The sequence below is a fragment of the Pseudopodoces humilis genome, chromosome 6, assembly GCF_049639895.1.
Source record: "Pseudopodoces humilis isolate 2021_Gansu_Grassland_sample_001 chromosome 6, ASM4963989v1, whole genome shotgun sequence".
NCBI classification, from domain to species: domain Eukaryota; kingdom Metazoa; phylum Chordata; class Aves; order Passeriformes; family Paridae; genus Pseudopodoces; species Pseudopodoces humilis.
This window is the reverse complement of record NC_142205.1, coordinates 12,081,442-12,109,090: the sequence shown is the minus strand read 5'-3', so window position 1 is coordinate 12,109,090 and position 27,649 is coordinate 12,081,442. Positions and strand designations below refer to the sequence as shown.

Below are 27,649 nucleotides of genomic sequence, written 5' to 3'. Positions count from 1 at the left end.
GCCTGCATCCTGAATTACTCTATCTGAATTTGAATTACAGTATGGCCAGCCCATTTAGGTCATTAATCCCAAAGATGTTGGTTTCTTAATAGTGCCACAAAACACTGCACACATACAAATGAGCACATTAATTGAAGTTCAGTTACAGAGCTGTGCTAATATTAATAACACTGCCTTTCACATTCTTATCATTTAATCTCACAGAATGGTAGAATGGTAGAAACCAACCAAGAACCCCAAGTCCAGAACTGGTAGGATTAATCTGGAATTGAAGCATCTCTTGAACTAATTAAATGGAGGGGAGAGGAGAGAAGGAAATATCCAAATGATCAGATTCTAAAATCCCACATGCTCTCTCAAAGGAAAAGAGGACCTGTCTAGGAACCCTGCAGTATTTTTACCTCATCCCAGATTTAAAGACTGCCCTGTGCAATAATAACTACCTAAATTCCTAAGAATTCCTAGAAGAAACTCTTCCCTCAAAAAACCCCAGAAACCACTGAATTTAAGGAAAAAATTGATATTCATTATATGAAAGGAATGGAGGCACTAGAAGGCAACACCAGACTCATGGAGGAAGATACAAACATTTCCTGAGAAAGCCCATGAAACCAGTGGCAGGCTTCCTCTGGTGTGGGAAAAGGAAACAAGAGTTACCTACACTCCTTCCCAATATACTCACCTTTTTAGATGTACTGAGTAACACAGGCCCAGCAAGGCTACAATTAAAATTTTGAATGACTTCACAGGGTCTTTTCTAGTGCCAGACAGAAAACAGAGTGCCCTTCTTTATCACCTTTGCACAACAGCAGGCTGAAAACCTCTACTCTTGAAAGTGAAGAGCTAAGTGTTTCCTTTTAAACCCTTCTTGGAGGAGGTTAAATTCATTTAGAAAATGGTGTCCAGTAAAACATATGCCAGAATATATCAATCTTCTCTCTTCTTTAATACTTTTTATAATTGTCTGTACTTCATAGCCAAAATTTTAGAATTTTACATTTCTAATACAGAACAAAATATGAAAGAAATACACTTGCAGAAACTCCACACTGTCAATCTTTGCAATGATCTTAATTAATGAACAAAATGATACCCCTGAGACTCAATCAACATCCAATTAATTTAAAGCATAAATATTTACTGCATTAAAAGCTTTCATTGTCTCAGACAGAAAATCAGCAGCATTAAACAATATTACAGTTTTTAGCTTGTCCTTATCCTAACTTTTCCTAAGGAATACAAGAAATAAGAGGTAATTTCTGTTCAAATTCAAACCAACAAGGTATTTTCCTAAGGAAACTGATGTTTCATTCTATTAAAAGTCTGTACTATTTGACATAATATAAATATTATACTTCTTGTATTTTTTATTTTATTTGCATAGCTATCATACTGCTAGCTTGTGCAGATAAACAATTAGATATATACATATATATAAGATACATATATATACATATATGTACACACACACACATATATTATATAGAAAATATCATGTCACTAAACAGAAGTGTCACTTGATGAAGACCTCTCCAAGTGTATTACTGTGTACAGTCCATCTTAGATTCTTTATATTTTACAAAGCTGAATAATTTGGGGCACCCACTGTCAGGAAATATCACCTGGATTTTGATTTTATACAAACAGCATAGTCTGCCATCTGTGCTGAAGTCCTAGGGTCTATGAAGCGTGAAAAAAGCCTGCTGTCCTAGGCCCTAACTTTACTGGTGCAATAGAAAAAACACAAACTCTGAAAGGGCAACAATGCTTAAAACTGAATGACCTGGATAAAGACGCAGAAGAAGTAAAGATACTGTCTTGTTTCAGCACAACTGGTTCCTCCAATTTAAATATAAAAACTCTATATTAATTTAATGTTGCCATCTCTCAAGGCATTCTTGCATTGTCCAATGAACAATCCCTGACTTGTTTTGATCACCAGGAGTGTAGCTGTGCAGCTAGGAAGGGAAAGTCTATTTCTTTGATCTATTGAGAAAATTCATCCTGGAAAGTCTTGGTTGACTTGTATTCTATTTGGGGGAACATAAAGGACTGTGTTGGATACGGAGCCAAGGTTCACCTTTGCTGCAAGGAAGAGAAAGTGGTGGAAATAGCGGCCTGTTGTAGCACTCAGCACTGATGGAAGATACCACTGCCAAAGGCTGCTTTGATATTTATGGGCACATAGAGAAATATACCAATAACTGCTATAAACTGAAACAAGCAGCGTTACTTAATGAACTTACCAGCCTGCGGATCTCCCTCTCACATTCCCGCTTTATTCTATTGATCTCATCCTGGTGGGACTGATAAGCTGTGCGCAGGTCTGCAGCCTTCATTTTGTCTGCCTGCATAATGTTGTTCAGAGCTTCTTCAAGCTGCTTTTTGCCAGATTTCAGCTCCAAGATCTCTTGTTGCAGCTTCATTCGCTCCCCGTCAAACGCCTTGCGAGCCTCCTCCTTTGCCTCACTCAGCAGCGCCGTCTTCACTTTGTCAGCCGCCCCGTCCCGCAGGACATTGACTGTAGACTGCAAACGCTGAATTTCACCATCTTTGATTTTCACCATTCTTGCCACCTCCTGCTCATGCTGCCGGATCAGTAGCTCTCTGACACTCTGAAGTTCCTTCATTTTCTCCTCATGGAGCTTGGCTTTCAGTTCAGAAATATAAGCAGTGTGCTTATGCTGCTCCTGCTCCCTTTCTTGTTTAACCTCTTGGATTTTTTCTCTCAGTTTACCCACCTGGAACAAAACATAAAATATTGATTAATAAGCACCACTCCACTTTTTGAAGTCACCAAGGAAGCTGCTTCTAAACTGTTCTTAAAAACCTATCCTGAATATTCAAAAGCAAAGACTGCACACCTCTCTCCAGTAAACAAGTAGAGAAGCAGGGCTGGAAAAAGGCCGTGTGTATGTCAAGGAATCTGCTTTAGGGATGTGCAATTGGCAATGAGTTCTCACAGATTCAGGGAATAAAATAAAATTGATCAACATACAATCTAGTTATCTCCTTATTTCCTATACCATTCTCCCATACCAGACCATTCTCACCCCTAACCCCTCTACTGAGCTCTACAAGCAGACGGAAAATGAATCAAACAGGGAAAAGAACTTGTGTTTATGACGGAAATACTTTTATTTTGGATTTCTTAATTTCTTAGCTATTTTAATGGGAAAGTCCTTATTAGATAAGCCAAAAGAATTGTCCTTTTGAAAAATCAAGTCTACTCAATGGGCCTCAGATCTCACCCCAAAACTGAGACTATTCATATCCCCAGATATTTCAGAAAATATAGGCCAGTGAATCTAAGGGTTGGGGAGGGAGTAATGAAAAAATATTATAGACTATTATAGTAATATCCACAGTGATGAAACCTCATTATAAAATGATGCTCAGCAGGCTGCATGGAAGCCAATGCTTTTTCCATGTGGGATTAGATGTTAATTTAGAATGAAGAGGGAAACTAGAGAGAGGTTCACTTGTCTATTGCAATATACCAGAAAGGCTATAATGTATTTCATCATGCATAGTTACAGTAAAATCTTTCTACTATCCCCATTACAGAGACTCCCAAAATCTCTATCCGAGGCAGGTTTCAAAACTTGTGTTTTAACCTTGACTGAAAATACAAACCTACATAGCAAATAGTGCTTCATGGTAAAAGGTGTAGATAATATTTTAACAGAAGATGGGCATGATATATTAGTAAAGGCCTGTCTGCACAAACCAGCCTTTGGAATAAGTCATGTATTAAAGGCTAAAGTCATTGAAACTCTCCTGCAGGAGAGAGAATAAAGCAAAACAATATCCTTGGGTAAAGGAGAAAAAATGTAAACCTGTGTGTATTAGCCAGTAGTAACTTGCTTAGCCCACAGACCCTGTAAAACCCTATAAAAGGTGTGCTAAAGATAGAAATAAACAGTGTTCACTTTTACTTCTGTGAAGACTCGTGAATAGCTGGCGGTCTCTCAATAAAAAGGAGGCTACCAAGCAGCAAAACATTAGTCACTGCCACATCTGCTTCTATCTATGCTACACAAAGCTGTGATCTGTAGTCATATGATGCATTTAATTTACACTAAATTAAGGCAGAATTGCAGCTTGGTCAGATAGATGTGCAGTCAGGATCAACCCACCATAACTTGTCCTGCACTCCTCAGACAGCTGGGACAGCAGATTTTTCCTGAGCAGATGTTACAATCCTCTTATTTTGAACAGTGACTTTGAGAATTAACCGACTTAAACTTACCCTTGATTTAAAGAAAGGAAGAGACTGGACCAGGAAAGGGAGGATCTACATTTTTATGAAAGTAACCTAGAAGCACTGTTGACTAAACACCACCTGGGAGAGCACTATAATTACAGATGTTAAAAAGGTAATAGTTCTGAATCAGACACTGTCACACACAGATTTTACAGATGTTGTCACTCTGTTCCAGGATGATTCTGAGAATGTATCTTTATTAAGAGAGACAGAGGTTGGGGTTTTTTTCCCAAATGGTAAATCTGGCTTTTGGAAATTATCTGCAGGGTACATTCATGTGTTATTTCCTTCGGTGGGATGACATTTCATTCCAAGCCTAAAGCAGATAGCAGTGATTTTCAGCGCTTGCATTAGGACACCAAATTCCATAGGAGAGTCCATGGCAGGGAGGTTGGAATAGATGATCTTCCAAGCCAAACCATCCCATGATGCTGTAACAAAGCTAAGTCACTTACTCATTACCTATCTGCTATCAGAAGTAAACAGACTAGTTTATAAATAAATCTGCAAATTAAACAGCACTCATTATTTACTTACTGCCTTACTGATGATCCAAGAAAAATTAAATTAAACTGACCAATGAAACCTACTAATGACAACACAGAGAAACAAAGTGCATAATAGCACATACAAACACAGATAATATACCTCCAGAACTACAGTAATTTTTAATTAGTCATATTGTACATAAAGTATACAACTGAAAGGCAGTTTTCAATACAACACATTAATGAGTTTAAGTTCCTGAACGAATTTTTAATAAATGAATTTTCACATTTTGGAGGAGCACTGAGTCACACAAATTAGCTATTTGATCAATGTTTTCATCTTTCACTGAATTAAGGGAAAGCAAGGCAAAACATATATGCTTTGTTGCTGTGTGGGAGAACATGTATTAACCACTCAGAGTAACTGAGTACTATCACATATCACTACTAACTTTACCTAAAAGCTTCAGCAAGAGGAATTTAAAGAATTACAATCCTCAAAAAACCTTGGATTGTTACACAGCATCTTAAATGCTTATTACACCCCATAATCCAGAAAGAAAAAGATACATCCCAATTCTCAAGATCTTTAAAAAGTCTTTTCTAATTACTGCTTTTTGTCAGGTAAGATGGAAAGTTAGATCTGTTTCTCAGATCTTCTCTGAAAGCCATAATCTGTCCTTCCTGCACCACTCAGTCCCTCTCTCCTGCACACTGCGCAGTTCTGCACTCGTCTGGCTTCCAGAGCAACTGCCTGAATGAAAATAGTAGTGTGGCATTTTCCCGTATGCCTGAGTCTCACTTTCCAAATGAACCTAAATTTTAAAGCAATTTCTCTTTTTTAATTTCCAGCACTCTTTCTGTTTTGTTTTTTTTTCCCCTGAAGAAAGCTATTCTATCTAATAAATTAAACCAATAGGGAAACAAAGTCAGGCATGATATCAGGGCACCAATAAACCTTGTTATCATCTACCTTTCTAAATTAAAACTTTAATAATTGGTGCACATTGATACAATGTTTTTGTCATAGCAGAATTTAGCTTCTCCAGAAAATAATGCTAAGCATCACTGCTTCCTTCCTTTCTTATGTCTAAAAAGTGCCTGAAAGCAGGATTTTCTTTAAAACAATGTAACTATATTTTCCTTGGATATTTACATCTTGTTTTCTATGACAAGTTGTTTTGCACACTTGAGACAGAAAAATAATAGTTTGGCTTTATGATCAGACCAGTCAATGAAATTATTTCAAAACTATGCATTTCTAAAAGGTAATAACCTATTAAAACATATGTGTTTCCAAGTGCTACCAAACCACTGCCCCAATTAAAATGTTATGATAAGAATTTACTCAGGACTACCTCATTTTTTTCTCTTGGATTTAACTGCAGGGGTTTTTAATTTGTGGCACAACAGTCAATCACAGGAGGAATATTCTTGACACTGCTTTTTGCCAGGAATTTCAAACGTGAATGCAAAAGAAGATAAGGTAATCAGGAATAGTCAGCGTGGATTCACCAAGGAGAAATCATGCTTGACCAGTCTGGTAGTCTACAATGGAATGGCTGGATGGGTCAGTGACGGGGGAGCAGTGAACACTATCTACCTTGACTTCATAAAAAAGGCTTTTGACACTGTCTTCCATAACATCCTTGTAGGTAAGCTCTGGAAATGGGGCTTAGAGGAATGGACAGTGGGTCAAGGTAGGTCAAGAACTGGCTGAATGGCAGAACTCAGAGCATCATGATTAGCAGAGTAGAATCCAGCTGGAGGCTGGGGAGCACCAGGGATCAATACTGGGTTCCAGTCTTATTTAACTTGCTAATGAATGACCTTGGCCCTGTTGAGGTGCATCTGGAGTATTATGTTCAGTTCTGGGCTCCAAAGTTCAAGAAAGACAAAGAGCTACTGGAGGGGGTTCCCAAAGAGGGGGCCACAAAGATGAGAAGGGGTCTGGAACATCTCTCTTAAGAGGAGAAACTGCAGGAGCTGGGCCTCTTCTTCTAGAGAAGAGAAGACTGAGACAAGACCTTGCCAATGCATATAAATATCTTGAAGAGTATCAAGATGAGAGTTCAGGCTCTTTTTTGTGGCGCCCAGTGACAGAATAAGGAGCAATGGCCATAAACTAAAACACACGAAGCTTCGCCAAGCCACCTCTTCCCAGAGGTGAGATATGCAGTAGCAACTGAGATGGAACATCTCATTTATCCTAACTCCTAGATGTTGTGATCTCAAGCTTATAAATGTACAGTCACAAGTAGAATATGGATATCTAAAAGCAATAACTGAACTAGGAGAAGATGGACTGACAGCCAATATTACAGCACCTTTCTGTCAAGAACAAAGTATTACTCAAAATATCGAAAGACTACCTTCTAACTTTTCGTAACTATCTTAGTGGGAATAGGTACTTTGGAATACTCGTTCCTGAAAATTGATGGATCTCAGCACACGCATTTATAAACCCACTGAGCTGACTGCCAAGCTCACTCACTGCAGCTCCTTGTGCTCATAGCACTGGACTTCAAGGTTCAGTCAGAGTGAATCCTGCCCCCATTCATGTTAAAATAAGTATAATTTTTGTGCTTTGGTCAACTCCTTTTGTTACTCATTACCTCATTACCCAATGTTCTGATCTCTTCCAACAAAGCTTTTTCACTAGCAGAGTGAGGGTATGTAAACCCCCGCTCAGTTCATGCATTTCCTTCTCCAGGCTCTCCATAGATGGCAGCAAACCTACAGTCCAGGAGGACATCCTATATCCAACAGGGCCCCCAGAGCTATCAAGCAGGTGTTCCCACAAGATACAGTACATGGGAACTAAGGCAGGGCCACAGCTTTTGCTTCACCCCTTAGGCAGCATAAATTAACCCAGCTACATGTGTCCGATGGCCAAACCCAACACCAGTAAGATCAACAATGATGCACATCCAAAAATGTGCAAACATATAAATTTTGGATCGGGTATTGCATAAGCATGCAGTAAACAACTTTACAGAAGAAATTTCTTTACATGGATCAACAACCAATGAAAACAAGACGTATTAAGAAAATATGTACAAAGTTTTGAATGTCTCTTGGGTAAAATTTTATTTCAGAGAAAGCAGTATTTTTCAGGCAAAAGTATGCTAAAGCTAATTTCCATCTGTGATGTCTCTCATCAATTAGAAGGTTCAGATAAATCATTAATATAGGCATATACGTGAGGGAAAAAATAGTTTAGGAAAATTAAATTGAATAAATTGGCCCCACAAGAGTTTGTTACCTTTCCTAATACAGTTTATATCCCATGGGTCACAAAGCTGCCTGTTTAGCAGCTTCAATACTTCTCTCTTACCTCTACACCAGCAAATCTAATTTATTTAGAATTCTCTAGGTACAGTTATTTTTACTTTCTGATACCAAGAAATAATTTCTCTTGGTTTTGTTAGTATTTTTGAACTACAGTCTAAACAGGAAAAGTCGCTATGGCTTTGATTTACTCATCTTGTCAGTCAAGGCATCCTGTAACTGCTGCACAGACCAAGAGTAGGCCGGGAAATAAATCACGTGCTCAGTTCCAGTAAAATGACTTAGAGCAAGCACCACAGCAAAGATGAGGGAAAGAGGTTGAAGATCTCTTCCCCTAGCTGCATCCTCACAGAAACGCACCCAACACACTGCAGAATTTACTTCAGACTGCAATGTACACTGAGCAGGATTTTAGAGCACTCTGGCTGTAATCTCCTCTTTCACAGATTTCATATGTTCATATGTTCACCCATTTCTGCACAGATGTGCACAATACACAGATCTGCAGCAACAACCTCAATACACTAGAAGATATTAGTTTTTTAAGCTGAAGAAAGGTGAACAAGTAAATAACCAAGCAGAAGAAAATCTTCCTAGACTAAACATAGTGTAAGAAGACTAGTTATTGAAAATGTTCCTGCAGCTGTCATGGTACTTACACCTCATTCTTAGTTGAATCAAGAGTTAAACTTGATGCTCTTACAGGTAAAGACTGGAAGTGTATCAGAGCTAAACTCTTCCTAGTGTTCATGTAATTGTTTTTAAAATCAGTGTTATTTAAGGACTCAAAATTAATTCATTCTTCTGTCTATGGTATAACTTTATAATTATGTGTTCTTTTAATGCAATTTAAAAAAATTTAATAAAATTCACATTCATATTTCTACAAATAAAATTATACAGAACAAAATAGGAAATAAGATAACTAAAAAGAAAAATTTACTAGTGCAAATGTAATCTACTATCAACTCATAAGTCTCCAAATAGAAACACTGAGACACTAAAAATGACAGTGAAATAATGCAACTTACTGACCTCTAAATTATAAAGGGTATTAGCCACGGCTAAATTTCATGGTGTGTTGTTTTAAAAAGCTCAGGTAGTTTGTGCCACTTGTTTTAAAATTTGTTGTGACTGTATCAATCAACACCAAGAGAAGTTGGATGAGGAAGCCAACAGCAGAATCTCTGACTTATCTGTTAATTTATCAATACCCCTGACCTGTAAGAGATTTGACTTTTTGCTTTAGTCTGTGAAGAAGAAAAATTTCCAAGGAAATACAAATTCAATTGGCTGGTATTTTCTGAACCTATTGCATCAGTCAAAAACGAATTATGGCTTTATAGTTTCTTTTTCCTCTGTAAGAAAAAGGTTCTGAAGATTACATTTGGGAAGGTTTTTGAGTTTACTTTGTAAAGTAAAATGTAAAAAATAAGACCTTTCAAAGTTGAGTATCACACAAGGATGTTAATGAAAGCAGAATGTGCAGAAATGTTGTTATTCAGGTGTTCCCCATTTTACACTGATAAAAAGAGAAAAGTCTAAAATAAAGATAGTTTATATAAAGAGAGCACATTTTCAGTGCATATTTTCTGTACTTGGTAAGTCTTTGAGACTCTTGGAACTACAGTATCCCCAGTCAAATAGAGATAAATCCACCTGCACATGGATTCATCTCCAGAACTGCCTTGTGCAAAGTCAAATGCATTAACTGATTTTAATAAATAACAGAGTAGAAATAACCTTACTGGTTTGTCCATATTTTAAACAACCTACAGAAATATAAATAAGTGACTGCTAATCTTCATAAATACAAATGTATTTGATGAATTAATGGCTTCTCCTATGTGTCCTCTTGATTACTCAAATACCTTTGAACATATGCTGGATAGACAAATATTGATGGATCCGTTTCATTAGCAATCAGATGCATCACTGAATAGCACAGAACAATGCCACACATAACCTCAGCAAATCAAATCAGGACTCCTACACAGCTTCCAGTTAATTGATATTCTTCATATGCATTTAAAGGGACATGCTTTAATAAAGTGCTGATGTTTGATTTTGAAGGTGATTCCTTTTACAACATACAATTTTCAGTAAGATCAAATACAAAACTCCCTTGTCAGTAAGCTAATGCCATTTGTATTGCTGTGATTGCAAATTTCAGTATCAAACACACATTTTAGTATCAAACTCTGCTGGTTTCTAACAGTGCTACTGTTATAAGAATGATCACAAAACAGAGACAGACAAATACCTTGGTTTTTTCTTGCTGAAATTCTATCTGGATGTTGGTTAGTTTAGTTCGCAGCTCCTCATTAGCAGCTTGCAGGGATTCAGTCTCCATGTCGGACTTCTCTCCCTTGGCACGACTTTTCTTTGACATAATTGTTTTTGAAGTTTAAAATAAAATGTTTGCTCCACGCTGAGCTATCAGCTAGTGCCTTCAGCTTTTAGCATTTAAGAGTTGTGCAATGGTCAACAAAACCTTTCATACAAATCTCTGCCATCATGGGAACAGTATCTCATGGCCTGGAAGAAGCAAAGTGGTTGGAACAAAGTTAGTCTACAGCACTGAGCAGAATCAAACATCAGACTTAACATCCATTTCTAAAGCACACTGAACTTCCTTGAATTATACTATACTGCATAGTGTACCAGAGTTTGAAAGAAACAGATAAGAAGTAACATAATATTTCACCATCTCTAAATTCTATCCACTGTATTCTGATGTACACTGAAACAAAAGTATTTAGTTATGATGAATATAGCATATAAACAGAAATTATATCTTATTCAAGACCTAACTAGAACCATGCCCAGGATTCCCATGAGGAACAGAGAAGACCATAAATTAACTGAGGTAGTGTTTCAGTGGGAATAGTTTATTCTCTGCAGCAAGAAGAAAGTATTTCTCTCCCTAATGTATAATGCATAATTGTATTATTTGTAATTATTATCAAGTTTCACATCATCAGCATCTATTTAAAAGGTATCACAAAACTGGAAAAACATTTAAAAATGTTTCTTAAAATATCATATATGTAACCTGCTTATGTTCAGGGCTGATACTGTTTGGAAAGCTATAATGGAAACAAGAAGGTATTTCACTTCATTTTCATTTCCCAATATGCTCTAAGCTTAAAAAGTATTCATTCAATTGTTTAAATCAGCTTTATGCACTATTCAAGGAGAATATCAACAGCAGACAAAGAACCCTAATTACGATAATTAGGAAATCCCATGATTAGTTTGCTTCATGACTAGTTAGTATAGAAGTTTAATCTGTGATTTCTTAATTTTCTTTTTCCTCTCTCCTCTCCTCTCCTCCAAGAATAACCTGGTGCTCCACAAGACCAAACTGTGGAACAAACGCTATCAAAGCTGAACCACTTTTCAAACCCATGTCCTCTGTGCATTTTTATATATTTATATAATTTCATCATTAAATTTTTGACAAAGCAGAAAGGTTCCTACTTTAAAACTGAACAACATTACTGGAATATTGTATTTCCATGAAAATTGTTATCAAATTGCCATCAAACAATAATCTGCTCTTCCCAACCTACTACTGGTGGGGAGTTATTTTAGAATGAAAATTTTTATGGGAATGAAAATTCCATATACATACTTTCTAAAGGGTTAAGGACTAATACCTCAGGTATGTAGAGACAACTAAACACCTCAGTTTTATGCTTCTCTTCAAGCACTGGTAAACAGGTGGTGAGTTAAAAATCGTGCTTAGAATGACAAATCCAATCAGATGAAAAGTGAACAGAACTCAGGACACTGAGTCTCTGTTTGGTGATATTTCTATTCACTTCTTTTATTTGAAAAAAAATGAACTTTACCAATTATCTGCTGAAGTAACTTCAGTAAAATAGTTGTTTTTCTCTGTAATATCAGATATCTTTCCTTCAAAATATAATAATCTATCAAGTTATGCTATTCAATATAATTTTTGGTTTTTCCTTATATTCATTATATGAAGCATTTATATATATAATCTGTAAAAGAAACAGGAACTTATATACATTTTAATTTTATTATGTATCAGGCCTACCTAACAAAACGAAGAAACACTGGTGCTATTGTGATTTTACACATAGTAGCTGGTTCAAGAAAAACAAATCAGCAATATTCTTATAGTAAATTTAAAAAAAGGAACTCTGGTAAGTAGAAGAAATGTGAGGAATTAACTGTTTCTAATAAAGGAGTTTCATGTTATTAATCTATGGAGTTTCTATGATGCTCAAATTACATTTAATACTCAGATTACCCGTAAAAATTAGAGAGTTCAGCATTATTCTCTGAAGTACTCTTTAGAAATAAAAAAACTCTCAAGGCTTTGCTCTCAATCTTTTTCCTTTAACTCTCAACATTTGAAAATTGTACTTTTCAAGTAAAATAAAAGCTTAGACCCAGAACCTGAAGAAAATCACCCTCTTCTCTTATAGGCATTGAGGGGGGTGGGGAGAGAAGTAAAAGCACCACCTCCCAACCAAAGTAAACATAATAAATTCTCTAAAACCACAAAACAAAAAGATATAACCAAAAAAACACCCAACCAAACTAGCAAAAAAAAACCAAACAAAACCCAAAGCAAAACAAAAAAACACAAAACAGAAAATGCAAACCAAGAAACAACCACCAATCAAGCTGCATTGGTGGGTATAGAAAAAAATTTCCATTTTTATTCTTCCCTAGATACATCTTCCCAACCTACCTATTTCAAAAGCAGGAACTATGGCAACACCAAACCTATCTATATACTCAGAGGCACATAGCCCAGACACACAAGGGGCTGAAGCACAGACTGTATCCTGATTCCCCAATGAAAGGCATAAAGCCAGTGAGTGCCCACATTCCCTCCTAGCTGACTAGCCACATTTAATATTTGGATAAAGGTCAGAACAAAACAAACAAGCAAACAAAAACGAAACTCAAAAAAAAACCCCAAACAACCAAACTTGTAAACACAGTGAGAAAAAATGAAGGAAAAAATACTCCACTCTAACAAAACTTTACTGACGCAGATGCTCCAGCCAACAACCTATTTATTAACTCCCCATACGTGTGCTGAGAGGCAAATTCATGATGCCACCAGAACACAGTCTCACAATCACTCCATGATTAAAAATAGCCACTTCCTGCACTCTGAGATCTACACACTTCTTGCAAACCTTGGAATCATTTAAATGTATTTTATATTTCACACTAAGAAAAAGGATAGGAAAGAGTAACGGATTCTAAAGCACAAGTCACGTTTTCAGCAGTCCCTGGAATATACCAAGTTTCTCACTTTACTTGATAGGTATAAGGACAATTTCATAGAAGAAAAACAACAAAATAAATAAACTTGATTGCATCCAAATCAACTATTCAATAGTTTGGGGGATTGTATGTAAAAGATCAAAGTATTTAAAAATGATTTCTCTTACAGATGGTTTGGAAATCCATTAAAATCTTAACATAGTAGAAAACCAATCAGCTGAACAATGCCCGAACTTCCAATTTCTCTTCTATTTGTTTAGCTGGTTTAAAAGTTGCTTTTTATAACTACCTCAATCTCTTCCCTGGTTTTATCAAACAAGATCTCAGACTATGTAATTAATTGCTATATGATGATTCTAGATGTTAAATACCTATAAAACTTATTAGAAAAGAAAAATCAGTTACTGTAGAAAAGTTAAAGTGTAGCATCAAAGAATTTTGATTACATAAGGGTAAGGAAAAAAGTAACCCAATACTTTCTACTGAAAAGAAAGTCAATTTAAAGAAATACAAGTCTTTAAACATGATCCTGTAAAAAAATATGGGGAGGGTCATATCTTTAGTGCGTTAGTCTTTCAGTAACAAACAGTAATCAACAGGAAAAGTAAGTAAACCCATAAAATCAAGTAATAAATATGGATAACATGGTAACACAAAAAAACTACTAAATTATATAATGAAAAATTCTGAATTCCAGCCTTATTTTAGACTTCAGCAACATTATTCAGCTGCAACACAATTTGGAAGGTGAAATTGTCAATGAGTCATCTCCGCTGAAACACCAAGCCGTAACTCGGGTACTGGAGGAAAATAATAAAGCCTCTTCATCCAGACACTGTATCTTGACATAAATAGTGTGCCATTCTACTTCAACTTTTTTATTTTGACCTTTCTCTTATAATTCTGCAGAGCCTATTGCAAGCTACCCATAACCCTCACTGTGCTTATGAACATGAGATATAAGTATGTTCTCAGCATAGCACAATTCTGTACATTCAAGAAGTTTAAAATAAATTTTATTACCATAGCATCTGACAATGGCAAATGCAGTGGACACAGGCACAATGTTAACTTCAGAAGTAACTTGCAATTCACCTATGTTATAATTTTAAAAAGCAGTGATAACCAACCAGTGACTGTCAGGGAAAGACAACATTCATAGCTGCCGATGCCCAAAGCACATTTCTCACAAGGTTCAGATGACCTACATTTACTGCTTCAGTTCTCAGTTCTCTGTAACAAAACGTGACTGAATGGATAAAAGCAGAAGAACCTCTAGAGGACTGTAAAATAATACTCATCCCACCGATAAATCTAAATGCAAATTATCAGTATAGTTTTCTAAGTATATTGTAGACTGGTCACCTTTCTGATACCCCTTTGTTAGCCACCTACAAAGACAGATCTATTTCTGTAACAGTAGAACCTTTGAGGGTTATTTTAAATCATAGCCTGCTTAAGGACATAGAGAGTTTTCTTACAGTAGAACACTTTGTAAATGTCACTTGTTTTTTTTCATGGATAAAACCAGAAAAATTTTTATTGTTAACTAACAGCCCACATTCATTTTTTCAGATTCACAGTCTAAAGTCCTGAGCCATTCTTGCTTTAATAAGAATATACCTTATAGGGCCACACTTTATAGAAAGCAATCACCAAGAAACTACAAGCATTTTTTCACTGTTTTTTTGCCAGAAGACCTCAAAGTAACAATCCTACAGAACAGAGCTTTCCTTGGCAGAGATTAGAGTGTAGCATGAGTTAGGCTTTTATGACACTTGCTCAGATTTCCACAGCAGGTGACATTCTGCAGATGAGCACAGGATCTCTAAAGCAGTCAACTCTTCTGTCCAGGTTAGCAATTGCTTCCGTATTTTTTTCAATGGCATCTCAGCAAAGATGATCTGCGATCCTGTCACTCCACAGTCTTTCAGAAAATTCCCTCAGGAATCAGTACCCACGTTTTAACTTCCCACCATGAATCACTGCCTTCCAGGCCCTTATACAGCAGCTAACAGAACTAATGTGGCAAGTTCCTAAATGAATTTCACCAATGTATTCATTTCCTCTTCAGTGAACTGGTTGCCTGTGACATGTGCATCTCTTAAAACACATGCAACTAAGATATGTATCCAAGTCACTGAACACCAAAAAAAAAAAAAAAGAAAAAAAGGAAAAAGAAAACCAAACAAACAAATAAAATTTTTAAAAGTAAATATATCAAACTCATTTAGACCCTATGCATGCACACACACACATGTCTATACCTTCTAGTAACAACCATGTGACACTAAATTTTTATTTCTGAGTGGTACTACTCCATGCCACTGAATAGCATGCAATATATTAATGGCTTCATTCTAGTGAAAGGACATAAATAGCCCACCAAAAGAAACAAAAAAAACTAGCTCTTAGTTTAAAAGTAATTATCACAAGTAAAAAGGAATGTCTGAGCCAAAGAGGACACAGCACAAGGAAGGGAAGGGATCCTGCACTACACAATACTTTGATACCCTAGGAGTTACTGGAAACTTAACCTTAATCTCTTCTCAGAAAGAGCTTAATTCCAGAACTTTTTTATTTTTAGTAAATGAAAAATATTCACTGGCTTTAATGAATGTATATTATTAATATTTACCCAATTTCACTTATAGCACTGTTTCAAGGATTTATCAAATCATTAATCATTGAAATCACTCTATTAGCCCTATTAAAAGACAAAATGCTACAAACAGGAGTCCTGTGACACACATAAATAAAAGAGACACTAGCACAGAAAGGCAAAGTTCAAATGCAACTAAAAATGGTAAAACAGAACCCTCCCTCCACAAGCTTCACAACTCAGCTCTGTTACACAACCACAGTGCTTTAGGGTGCTGGGTTCACTGCACCTCTGGAGAGGCAGCTCTAGGCAGAGTTGTTCCCTGATCCCTGGGCCAGTTCCTTTCTTTCCAGCATGGACAGCACATGCATGTGCACCCGATGCCTCCTGCCTGGCACAGTGCATGAGCCCCTGGACCTTCTCACTGTGCCCTGGGTATGAGGCAGGGAGATCCCTGTGCCCTCACTGAGGAGCAGCATTCCCATTAAAGCAGAACATTTAAGAGCAAAAACAAAAGGAGGAAGAAAGGGCAAGTTACAGCATTTCTCAGTTAGGGCTAGATAAATGGCAAGTACAGAGACAGATTCTCATATCTTTACTGACTATCACTGACACTCCACAAATATAATCAACCTGCCAAATTTAGGCTTTTGGATTATACTTTGTTTAGCTACTCACCTGATTTTTGCAGGAAGCTTCCTTCAGGTATTTTTTTAAACCAATCATTATTATTATTTTTACTTTATTGTAAAGTCACTCTGGGAACTGGCTGATGCAACTGCATCACCTGGGATAAAATATTTAAACTAAGTGTTTTAGCCGGACAGTAGCTTCTTTCCTCTCTCAGCTCTCTGAAAGGGAGCTGTGCAGTGGCTTCAAACTACAGGCACTAAAAAGCACAGCTAGATACTAACACAGCAAGAGCCTAGAGACAAACTTTTGTTTCTCTCTCTGGTTAAACAGGACAGAGACAAACATGACAAAACACAAGAAAAGCACAGAGGAGAAACTGCACTGTGAACTCTTTGTGCAACCATCTTCCCATATCCACAAAGAGAGAACGCTTCACCACCGTGAGAAGACTACAAATAAAATACCCTTCTGGTAACTGCCAGCAAATTTGATTCAAACCATTCCAGACTTGTTGGAAATGTTGTTGGCAAGTTGGCCACAAACTTAGACAAATGTGCTCTCTGAAGATACTAAAAGTTGAATGTGGTAGCCATGAAGAGCTGCAGAAAATATATTTATCCAGATGTTATTATGAAAACATCATAATTTTAAGGATAGCATCCCCCAGAATGTTAAAAACCAGACTCATTCAGTCATGGTTCACCTTAAAAAGTGGGAAACAGGCAAGCAGATATAAGTACGAAACTCCAGAAATATTCTGTGATACACCACTATAGACTGTGACACTTTCTGTTGTCCAGATTAGACTGCCCCAAAGTATTCTGAAGCTCAGGAATTAACCAGTGCACACACACACACACACACATATATATACATATATATAAATATATGGAAATAAAGCTTCCTAAACACTTCCTAAATTTGGGATAATGTTATTCAGAACCAGACTTCTTGCACATGCAACTTTGAGTGCTTTGGTATGCAAGTTGTGAATGCAGCTTCTGGGGGTACGCAATTTATGGGGGCACAGCATTCCTAGCAGTGTATCCTAAACTGCTGAGTGCTGTCATAGTCAAGCTGATGATTAAGAAATGATTTGTTATTCATTCCGAAGAAAATATCCTTATTATTATATAACATCTCTCCTTCATTGAGAAATCAAAGATATCATTTCACTATACTGTTTCAGAGAGCAGATTGTGAAGATGGTACAGTGTTTTGCAGAAAGTTGAGGCTAAGACATGTCACCTAAAGCTTACAGAAGTCCCAACAGTTAAATGGAAAATGTTTATGCTTCATTGCTTCAGAAGACAACCTTCTTCTTGCCATGGTGCCTGCAAAGAAGGCTATTCTCTGGAAGGTCTAAATGGCTGTAAATCATCTGTGACCATGGACAAAAATCTTTATTCAAGTTGTACTATCATGTAAATTTGTCACAGTTGCAATCCCATCTATGAATCCAGTTGTGTAAAAATATGTTCATATAGTTTCTGCTATTAATTGATCTTGGTGTTCAGTTCTCTTCCTCTTCCCACCTCATCCCCTAAAAGAGGTGGTAGAGGGAAGCCTCAAATTTAGGTTACTGGCAATGACTTTACAGACAAACTTAGTCTTAATGAAGACTCAGTGAAAAAATATGGAAATAGATATTGACAAGAACTATTTTTCTACACCATCTCCCTCAACTTTAGGTGAAAGTGTGAAAAAATATTTTCCTTTAAGGATAAGGTTAGCACAGCTATGGTAGTAACACTGTAATTTTTCACCTCCTACACAACACAGGTATAGGGGAACAGGTAAAGAGGAAATGATGAAATGCTGCCTGTTTCAGTGAAGAACATGAAAACCAGGAGTTCTTAAGTGAAACCATGCTCATTCCCCTCCCAGGCCAATTCAAATGGCTACACTACAAACACATACTATTTATTAATTCTTTTGCAGTAGAGACACCTGGAAACATCAGAAAGATCTTCACTAACACTTCCCAAGTGTTGTAAGGAATTAAGAACAGAAAATTACTTTATGTTTGCTTTGAGATGTGCAAGTCTTCACCAGGAAATAACAAGGTTATATGTTTCCTTTCACTATCCCAGAATGCACATTTTTAATTCTTACACTGATAGCTGGAAGTTAATTGAAATGCCCAAATACTCTCTACCTCTCTTCTACTACAAAATCTCACGTTTTTGTCTTGTGTTGTAATAAGATACAGCAAACTTGTATAAATATAATATGTGCAGATGTGCACAGGATGGGTTTCCTTCAGAAAGGATAAGTTGAAGGTGTTGAGATAAAAATCAGTGTCCTTCAGTATTTTTTCTCCTAGAAATCAATGTTTACACAATGCTATGCATAAAACAGGATTTTCCCCACATGTATACATATATTACCACAATAAAATCCCATTCTCAAAGCTATTTAATATTCGAAACATCATTTGGAGCTATTCACATTACAAACTAATTGAATCAAAGAGCTGAGAAAAACAGAAAGCTAGAAAGGCAACCATGACCAAGAGAGAGCCTACTTATCAAGAAAAAGCAGTAGGCATGCAAAACTGGTATATCCTAAGGAATTCTCAGAAATGCCAAGTTTATAGCCTTTCACTACTGTTTATTGAATGCACACCACATAGGCTACAAGTGTCTCACAGTTCATACCTTTTCTCCCCATTCATACTCATTTATGAACATACAAGGAGCTTCAGAAAAGACTGAAGATCTGCTGTGCTTTACTTCTGGACAGCAAGTCTGATATATTTGAGAGCCCTTTCCATGGTGTCAGGAAAGTTTGCTTAGTTTTCTTTTTAAGACCTCTTGCAAACAGCACATAGATGATTACTTTTAGATGACTATGTGCAACGTCACTTATCTCAACACAACCATTACCAGCCACAGACTTATCTAATGGCAAAATGTGTGTGGGAATTCTGCCAGCAGCTGCACAGCCACAGCCACCCAAATCTACTACCTTATAACATCTGCAAGTAAGAAAAATTCTTTAGACACAAACATGTTATAGTACTTGTTTTCTGTGTCTGGAAAATAATGGATCTGTAATCACGTGGCAGTGAACATAAGTAATATTTGTACAGAGGATTAGTCAGCACAGATTGTTTGTTCAAAGGATGTTAAGAAAGAATGGAAATGTGAGAGCAATACTGAAGCTTATCTCAGTTTTCAGCATTCACAGAAAGGGGGGAAATACCAATCTGTGATAGATTTCATGTTCAGTCAGCAAAAGAAAGAGCGAGCCATTTAGAAAAATGTTCCTGGCCCTATTGCAAGGCCAGGCATGCTGTAGCAATCCTAAATTTTCACAGAAGCAGCCAGTCATTCTCTAAAGCAAAGTGCCAGCTCACAGCTGCATTATATAGCAGCACCATTCCTGCTTGAATCCTTGTGTTTGCACTTTCAGTCTGAGGATACATTTACCTTCACAGAAAGCCAAGTGATAATAGTCATCAGCTAGGTTTTGAGTTGAGCATTTTAATTCTTTGCAAAATCAGCATCATTTACTTCCTGTTTTTATTAAGTAGATATGGAGATAATATTTTTTGATAAATATATGACTGAAGCTCCTCATGCATTTACCATTAAGTGTTAAACCCAGTCAGAAGAAAAGGATGAACTACCCCCAGGTACAGAAGAGAGAATTTAGTAGTCACATCAGTTTATCTGTTACCCCCAGACCAAATTTAGTTACAAAATTAGAAATTGAAATTAAAATAATTATTCTCTATAGTGAAAGTTAATTACATTTGCAAATATTAAATTATTTTAGACATAGCTTTTCACCCTTTTTGTTTCTTTATAATGACTATGCTATAATGAAATTCTGTGAAGTGTTAAAATCAAAGATACTGCAATGAGTAGTAGCTGTATTTGAGTGTCATAGAAAACAGATGGGCCCTAAGACTCATTCTCTATCCTACATTTTTTACTTTATTCTTTCCTTGTTCGTGACTTTTTTATTAATGATCATGCATTCTACAGTTGTCAGTTCCCACAGCACTTGCCTTATTTAGTGTCATACTTTTCTATTCAGAGAAGGAAGTGTTCACTGTGCACTATACTAAATATAATAAGGTATATTTCAAATCAAGCAAAGTTTGTGATTAGCAAAGAGGCAACAATTTCGATATGTAAACTATAAAACAGCCATTGGGAAAGGACATTTCCTGGGTTAGTGCTGCTTTGCTTTTCTTTCTGTACTACAGCTTTCTGGCAAACCTCAATTATATTCTCAATATCTTTCTAGATAAAAATGTCTTTTCTAGGGACCAACAGCATTTTGCTGCAGAAAGAACAGTTACACTGAGTGGGGGTTTACTATTTCCTAATCTTTCTAAGCCTAAGAACTCTGTCATCACTGCAGGACTACCACGAGATGAGAATACCAAAAAATAAGCATGGGGTTAAACTGCCATGTTTACCATACTTCTCTAATAGGAAGAACAGGTAATTTCAAGATGATCCTTGAAGCAAACAAAATACTATCTTAGGGTTTATGCAGGCATACATAACTGCCTGCTGAATACCCAGATACCATACACATTATAAACAGATAAAGTCAACAGAACGTTGGGAAAGTTGGTCAAAGGAGCTTAGCTTTCTTGACTGAGATCAAAGCAACTAAAGCCCTTTTTCTTCACTAATGGTGACAGATATAGCTGAGGTAATACTGTGGTCAACATAGCAAGCATAAGATAAATATAAGACATTAAGCACCCTTCTGTACTGCATATCTTAGACGCCATGGGTGGTGATGCTGGGGGGGGGGAACAACTTAAAAAAATTAATAAAGAAATCACAATATCAAGAATCTGTTCAGTGAATCCAGAAAACACCTCTGTAAAGAGAACGAAAGCACCTCACAAAAAGAAAAAGCTTCATATAGATTTGGTTTATTATATTGCCTGTGAAATCTGGTTGTGTTTAAAAGTCTCTCTCAGTACAAAAATAACTTCAAACTTGAGGCTTCAAATGATATTGTCTCTAATAAAATGATAGGATCATATCTGTATGGCAGATTTATTCTCTTCCTACCCAACCAACATGCTGGCAATGCACAATACCTTTCTCTTGTCCACAGATTTCTGAGGAAGCTGTGTTTGATTTTAAATTAAAGATGTGAAGACTGAGCAGCACCAGTAGCTAAGTCACAAGTTATGTTTGTTCTGGGACTTTCCACACCACAGCTCCTAGTCCTGTTGGAACGTTCTCCTTTTCATCAGCAAGGAGGGCTTCCTGAGCAGTATTAGTGACATCATCTGTTTAACAAAAGAAAAGAGATTTAATATAGATCAGATTTCATTAGTAGATTTGATGGTAGCAATGCAGTGGATATTTATTTACACAGGGTAGCAAAATGCAGCAGCATCAGGTGTTATATAAGTGTGCAAGTGTGGCATCTTCTTTCCATTAAGAACACATATGGAATGGTGGCCCCTGCTAGATGGTCCTCAGTGAAAGCAGGATGGAAGCTGCTAAGCCCCCTGGCAATTAGATGACATCAATCCAGACTGTTAACTCTGCCTAGCTAACACTAGATTTATATTCCATTTCAACACAAGTTACTGAGTTTTGGGATACCTAAATTGTCATGGTGGCCACCTATAAATTTTCACATACAGACTGTCCACTGCCATGAATTTTTATAAAGTATACCAACATAATCAAGTTATCATGTGTCATACTGAAAGGAAGACAAGACTTGAATTTTAGAAAACCTGAATTCTGTTCTTGAAGGTAATGACCACCATCTCCTTTCTGAAAGCAATCAAAAGACAATGGACAGGACCTTGATTTTGTCTTACTTCATATTTCTTTATAATACTTCAATGTATTTTGATCACAAGGGGAAACAACAGAAGTATTTCAGTTTTTGTTGATGTTCACTGCATGTTAATTTGAATTGGTATTTCCCATACACAGAAAAATTTACAGAAATTAAATTATCGTTATGGCAATATCTTCATGGAAAATATCACCCTGAAAGCTTAATAACTGAAAGCAATTCAAGTTCCTTAATGAGTATCATCTACCTTAGTTTTCCTAGTCTATAAACACCTTTAACTACACCTTTGACTGCAAAGTGAAAAAAAGAAAGTCAAGTCTTCTCAGTACTAAACCTTCTAGTGGTATACCCCTTGTGTTAGAGGTTGAGGACAAGTGAATTGAACAAGCCAAACAGATTTAAGCAATGTCTTAAGCAGATATGGCCATACGGGGGTCCCCAAAGCAGAGGGTTGGCAGACACAACACAGAACAGGTTAAATTCTTTGCCTTTTGGGCAAGAGAGCTGGAAGTCAGACAGAATTCTATATATGAACTGTGCTGAATTGATGGATATAACTATTATCGCGTACAATGTTCCTATCTTCACAAAAAACTGTATTTAACATAAAATACATCATGATTGCATCCAAAGGTACCAGTCCCAAAAACGTAATTTCTAAAGCACATCCCTTGCTGGAAAATACTGCATTTCTCTCTAGGGGTTTGTTTAAGGCAACACCATGTATTCTGCTAGTGGCTTAAAATCTAAATCCTCAGGGAATTTACTGGCTTATTGTTCAATGAAGACAGGCATCTAGGTAGTAGTTAATGGAGAAAGGAAATTTGCATACTCATTTCCTTAGGGCCAAATTCACTGCTGTGAGAGAATACTTTTGAAAAGGATGAAAGTACAGCTAGGGCCAGATCATGGCAGAAGATCAAAGTGCTGAACAGCTTAGTTGGCATATTTAAGTAGCACAAAACACTGGAAAAGAGGAATTCAATTTATTTATATAGTAACAAACCTCCTCAGGCCAAGCGCCTCTATTTTTTATGACGTCAGATATGTCTCACTTCGCCCTATCTTCATCATCTTTTTTGAGCTGTCCTATTCTTAAATATTCCAATATTGTTATTCCACATAAAACATTTTGCTGCTTTCTTCTGCCCTTCAGTTAAAAATCTGAATACATTTGAATAAAAGGGAAATAGATGGTTTCCCCATATTAACATGCAATATAGAAACACCTAAGACAAAGTAATAATTTACTTGTAATAGGCAAGTAGGCATCAATCAGGCCAATAAGATGATAACAAAGCAGGCCAATACCCACAAGAATCAAAAGGGGAAGAAACCCAGAAAACTGCAGCTCCGAATTGCAAAGCTTTCTGGGTAATTTGTCTACACTGAAAAATGTACTAATCTTTTATGCTATCTACTAATTCTGTAATACCAATTCTTCTTAGCAGTAAGTTACTTGATCCTTAAAAGCTTATTGTTAAGATTAATAGCTTTTTTAATTTACTAGTAAACCTGGAAACAAAAAGTATCTTTTATTTATGGCCAGCTGGCCATAATGTAGCAAGAATAGTGTTTACAAAAGTTTTGAGACAGGAATGAAACAGAGATCTAGAATGTGTGTAAGTTACAGTAATAAGCATAAATAAAAAGAAGTAGTATACTGATGTGACAATATCTGCTTCCAAAAGTGGATGCTTCAGTAGCATAGCATATGAATGAGATTAAAAAAGAAGATTAATTGGAAATAAGTCCTGCAAAAACTGGGGCAAATTTGAAATATTTAATTACGCCAGTCAGTACAAGTGGTTAGAGTGCTATTCACCGTGAATTACCAGCAACCACTGGAAAACTACAACCTAATAATCCTTCAGTAATCTTCCTATAGCTTCTTAAAAGATATGGTAATACGAAAATAACTTAAAATAATTGGATACTTAATTTCTCATTTCCAGTAACTGCTAAGCTAAATCTATTTCTAATGGTGAAGAGGAAGGAAAAAGAGGAGAAGCTATTATTGTGGAAATATATGTATTAATCTACAAACAAACAGAGCATAAACTACAACTGCTCAAATTAATTCAGAATGCAGAATATACCACCCACACCAAAAGCACCTCAAAGAACCAAAACTATTATAGAAATAATTCGACAGATGAGCTGATGTTTGATACATTGCTAATTTCACTCAGTGCAGTGAAGTCACCAACATGTTCATATCCTGTAGTTATGGCAGCACTTGCTAAATAAAGAAAGTTGATTCAGTTATGTTCTTTATCATATAATGGCTTTCTAGAAAAAAAATAATGTTATAAAAATGAAGGTTTTTTTCTATGGAAATAACTAGTAACACTTGCCAACATTTCCCAAATAGTTAGGAAAGGATAGAAGATATTAGAGACTGTTTGTTCAGGTTTTTAATATCAAACTGTAATACATAAAATCTTTGGTCAGCATTCTGTTTTTCACACTTTTACCTCCATCATGTCAAGTAGCACTTCATCTTGAGTGCAAGGTAAGTTTAAAGGTACAAGAGTAAACACTGATGCCAGTCTCCAGCCTTTCCTTGAGATTCCCAAAATAGACAACGCACTCAGGTTCTCAGAGATTTTAGCCAGATCTGTTCACCTGGGACATGTTAGTCCATTTTAACTCTTAAACAGAGTGCATTACTCACAGAAGTTTAAAAAAAAAAAAAAACTACTAAGGTGTATAGCTAGTTTAGGTTTCTTCTTGGAAAGCGGAACAGCTGAGGACAATTCCTCTGACAACTGGGGTAATGTTGTGTACAGTACACATATGCAGGGTCTGTGGACTGTAAGGGGTGAGGATCTCGAAAGAACACCTTGATCTGTAGAAGAGCTGTACAAAAGCTTCCTTCTGTCCAACACACCTCAAAGAGAAACAGGCAGGGTCCAACTATAATCCCCAGAGCAGAAAAAAGAGCAATCACATCCTTGGCATATGGTAACAGAAAAGCAGCTTCCCTGAATGGTTTGGAAGGCTTCACTATGTCTTTGTACAGCTGATCCACATTTTGAAGACTCTTTGAAAACAAGGCTTTTTGGCTTTAAAATGACTAAGCATAAAACAAGATTGACCCAAAAAAAAAGTCAGTTTCTTTGGGAAAACAGTGCTAAACACATCTGTGAGTTCTCTGCAGTAGTTTCTAGAAATTTCAATTGACAGATGCTTTGTAATGAGAATATGTACATTACCACTGGCTTTTTGTCAGAAGTTATTCTAATCGACAGCTCGAGGAGGCGGGGGAGGGGTTCTTTCATACAACCTCACGTTCAAGGATTACAAAAGCATATTTATTTCTATGACATTTTACTATGGTGCCTTGTATTCTACTCTAAAGCTTTCTATCCATAATATTAATTTTATTTACAACTTTTTAAGAGATCTATTCATCAGGCATGCAAGGAGACTGCATCTTCGCCTTCCTGCCCCTGCTCTTGGATTTCTACAACTGTGATACTTACTTTGGTACCAGATTTCCTGGGGTTTCCAACAGAGAAAAAACGTTATTTACACATAAATAACTGGAACAGATGCAGCCCTTCATGAATGAGACTTAACATTTTGAAAACCAGGACCTGCCAGCAACATACACTTATACCCAATATACATCACCTGCTCTCTCCTTTGACCATCCAATGTCTGCCTAATACACAGTATTACAACCAGAAATGTGCTGCCTTCTTCTATGGCTGCACCAAAAGCAGATTGGGAAGAAAGAAAAAAGAAAGAGAAAAAAAGAAGAAGAAGAAAAAAAAGAGGTATTTAAAAAAAAAATCCCCTGAAACCAAAGACAATCTAAAGGGAGGCTTCAATGTGAATGCATCATGGCCCAAGGAAGAAATAGCACAGATCATGCCACAAAGTCATCCCCTTTCAACACAAAGACTTATCAGCAGAAAAATCCTGTGGCATGACCTTTATAGATCACTCTACATATCCTGAGCAACACACTTTGAAAAATGTGCAACCACAATCTCCATTCTTTACATAGTGAACAAACTTAAAGAGCACAAAAAACTTCCTTTTATTTCTTATTTTTAATATCAACTTTGAAATTGATATAGCAGAAATCAGACATGATAAGCAGCAAGTTCTTGGCTACAAATACTTCTTTCATTGCTAACAGAGAATACTGATGAAAACTTTGCTGATTTTGATATTGCAAAATACATCTTTAGTGGACAAAACACAGAACTTTTCTCTGGATATTAGAAGCAATGACAGATACAGAAGCAGTCATTCACTTTCCTGCCTCCTTTATATTACATCTTTCTGTTTTGGCATCCCCATAATAAGGAACCCTTTGGGATCATTTGAACTTGTCAGCAATGGTGGATTACCAAAATTAGGTCAGCAATTCAAATTTGTTTCCATGTTATTCTCTGTGCCTTGCTGCAGATTACTATCCCACAACTCCCAGATGGAGAGCCTACCAATGACTGAAACAGTGCTTTCAGAGGAATTGGTATCACTCCTGACACCTTGCTGTTTTAATTGGATTGTCAATGCAAAGAAAAATCTTCCCATTCTTTCTCCTCTTCTCTGAAGTAGGGGGCAATAATAGGAATTCTTGAGCATGTGTTTCAGAAGACACTGAGTGTGACTTGCTTCTACGGTTGATTTAAAACCATAAAACACTTTTGGAAAGTAAGCAAATTACAGTGTTTACTAGATTTTATATAATAAATAGAGTGCGCAAACTGCAGGACAGTGTTGCTTCTGCATGCAGAATTAGGCAAATCTGTATTATCTGTGTTACACAGTGCTTATGTGTAATAGTCATACAAGAACTTTTTCAGAAATTAAGATGAACGTGATGAAGTAGCAATTGGAGAGAAAGCTATCCATGTAAAATTATGTCCTTCAAGCCTACCTAAAATTTAATATTAAAGTAATGAATTACATTAATATGAATGTACAGTTATACATAAATGAATGAATTATGTTACATTATTCATTACATATCAAACACACTAAAGCTTTTAAAAAACAGATTCAACTTTCGATAGGCATGGCCAGAGACTACACAGCCTTACTAATGCTAAGAACCAGTCTTTTTATACCTTTTAAAAAAAACATAAAATGTTTTTCCCAACACAGATTCCTTTGCTGAAGGCTAAGCCTGGTGACACCTCTCAGCCTGTTTACAAATGTTCGTGGGCTCTTTTTGTTGCCAGGTCTGTCAAAGGAGCCAACCTACTCCCTGGAGGCTCTCCCATCCAAGACCCTTTCTCTCACACAAAATAAGCTTCTAGACACATT

General features: G+C 36.5%; 1 protein-coding gene across 2 annotated transcripts in view; it reads right to left on the bottom strand.

Annotated features, from left to right (window-relative positions):
- The window catches only part of JAKMIP1 (janus kinase and microtubule interacting protein 1), a 144,514-nt gene that overhangs the window by 68,362 nt on the left and 48,503 nt on the right, over positions 1-27,649 (bottom strand). For both annotated transcript variants that reach the window (XM_088056484.1, XM_088056485.1), the window contains exons 2-4: positions 21,639-21,833; positions 10,310-10,584; positions 2,247-2,741 (exon numbers count right to left, since the gene is read on the bottom strand). In XM_088056484.1, the coding sequence (XP_087912610.1) occupies positions 2,247-2,741; positions 10,310-10,438 (624 nt within the window). In that variant the 5' untranslated portion in view covers positions 10,439-10,584; positions 21,639-21,833. The remainder of the gene's footprint in view (positions 1-2,246; positions 2,742-10,309; positions 10,585-21,638; positions 21,834-27,649) is intronic.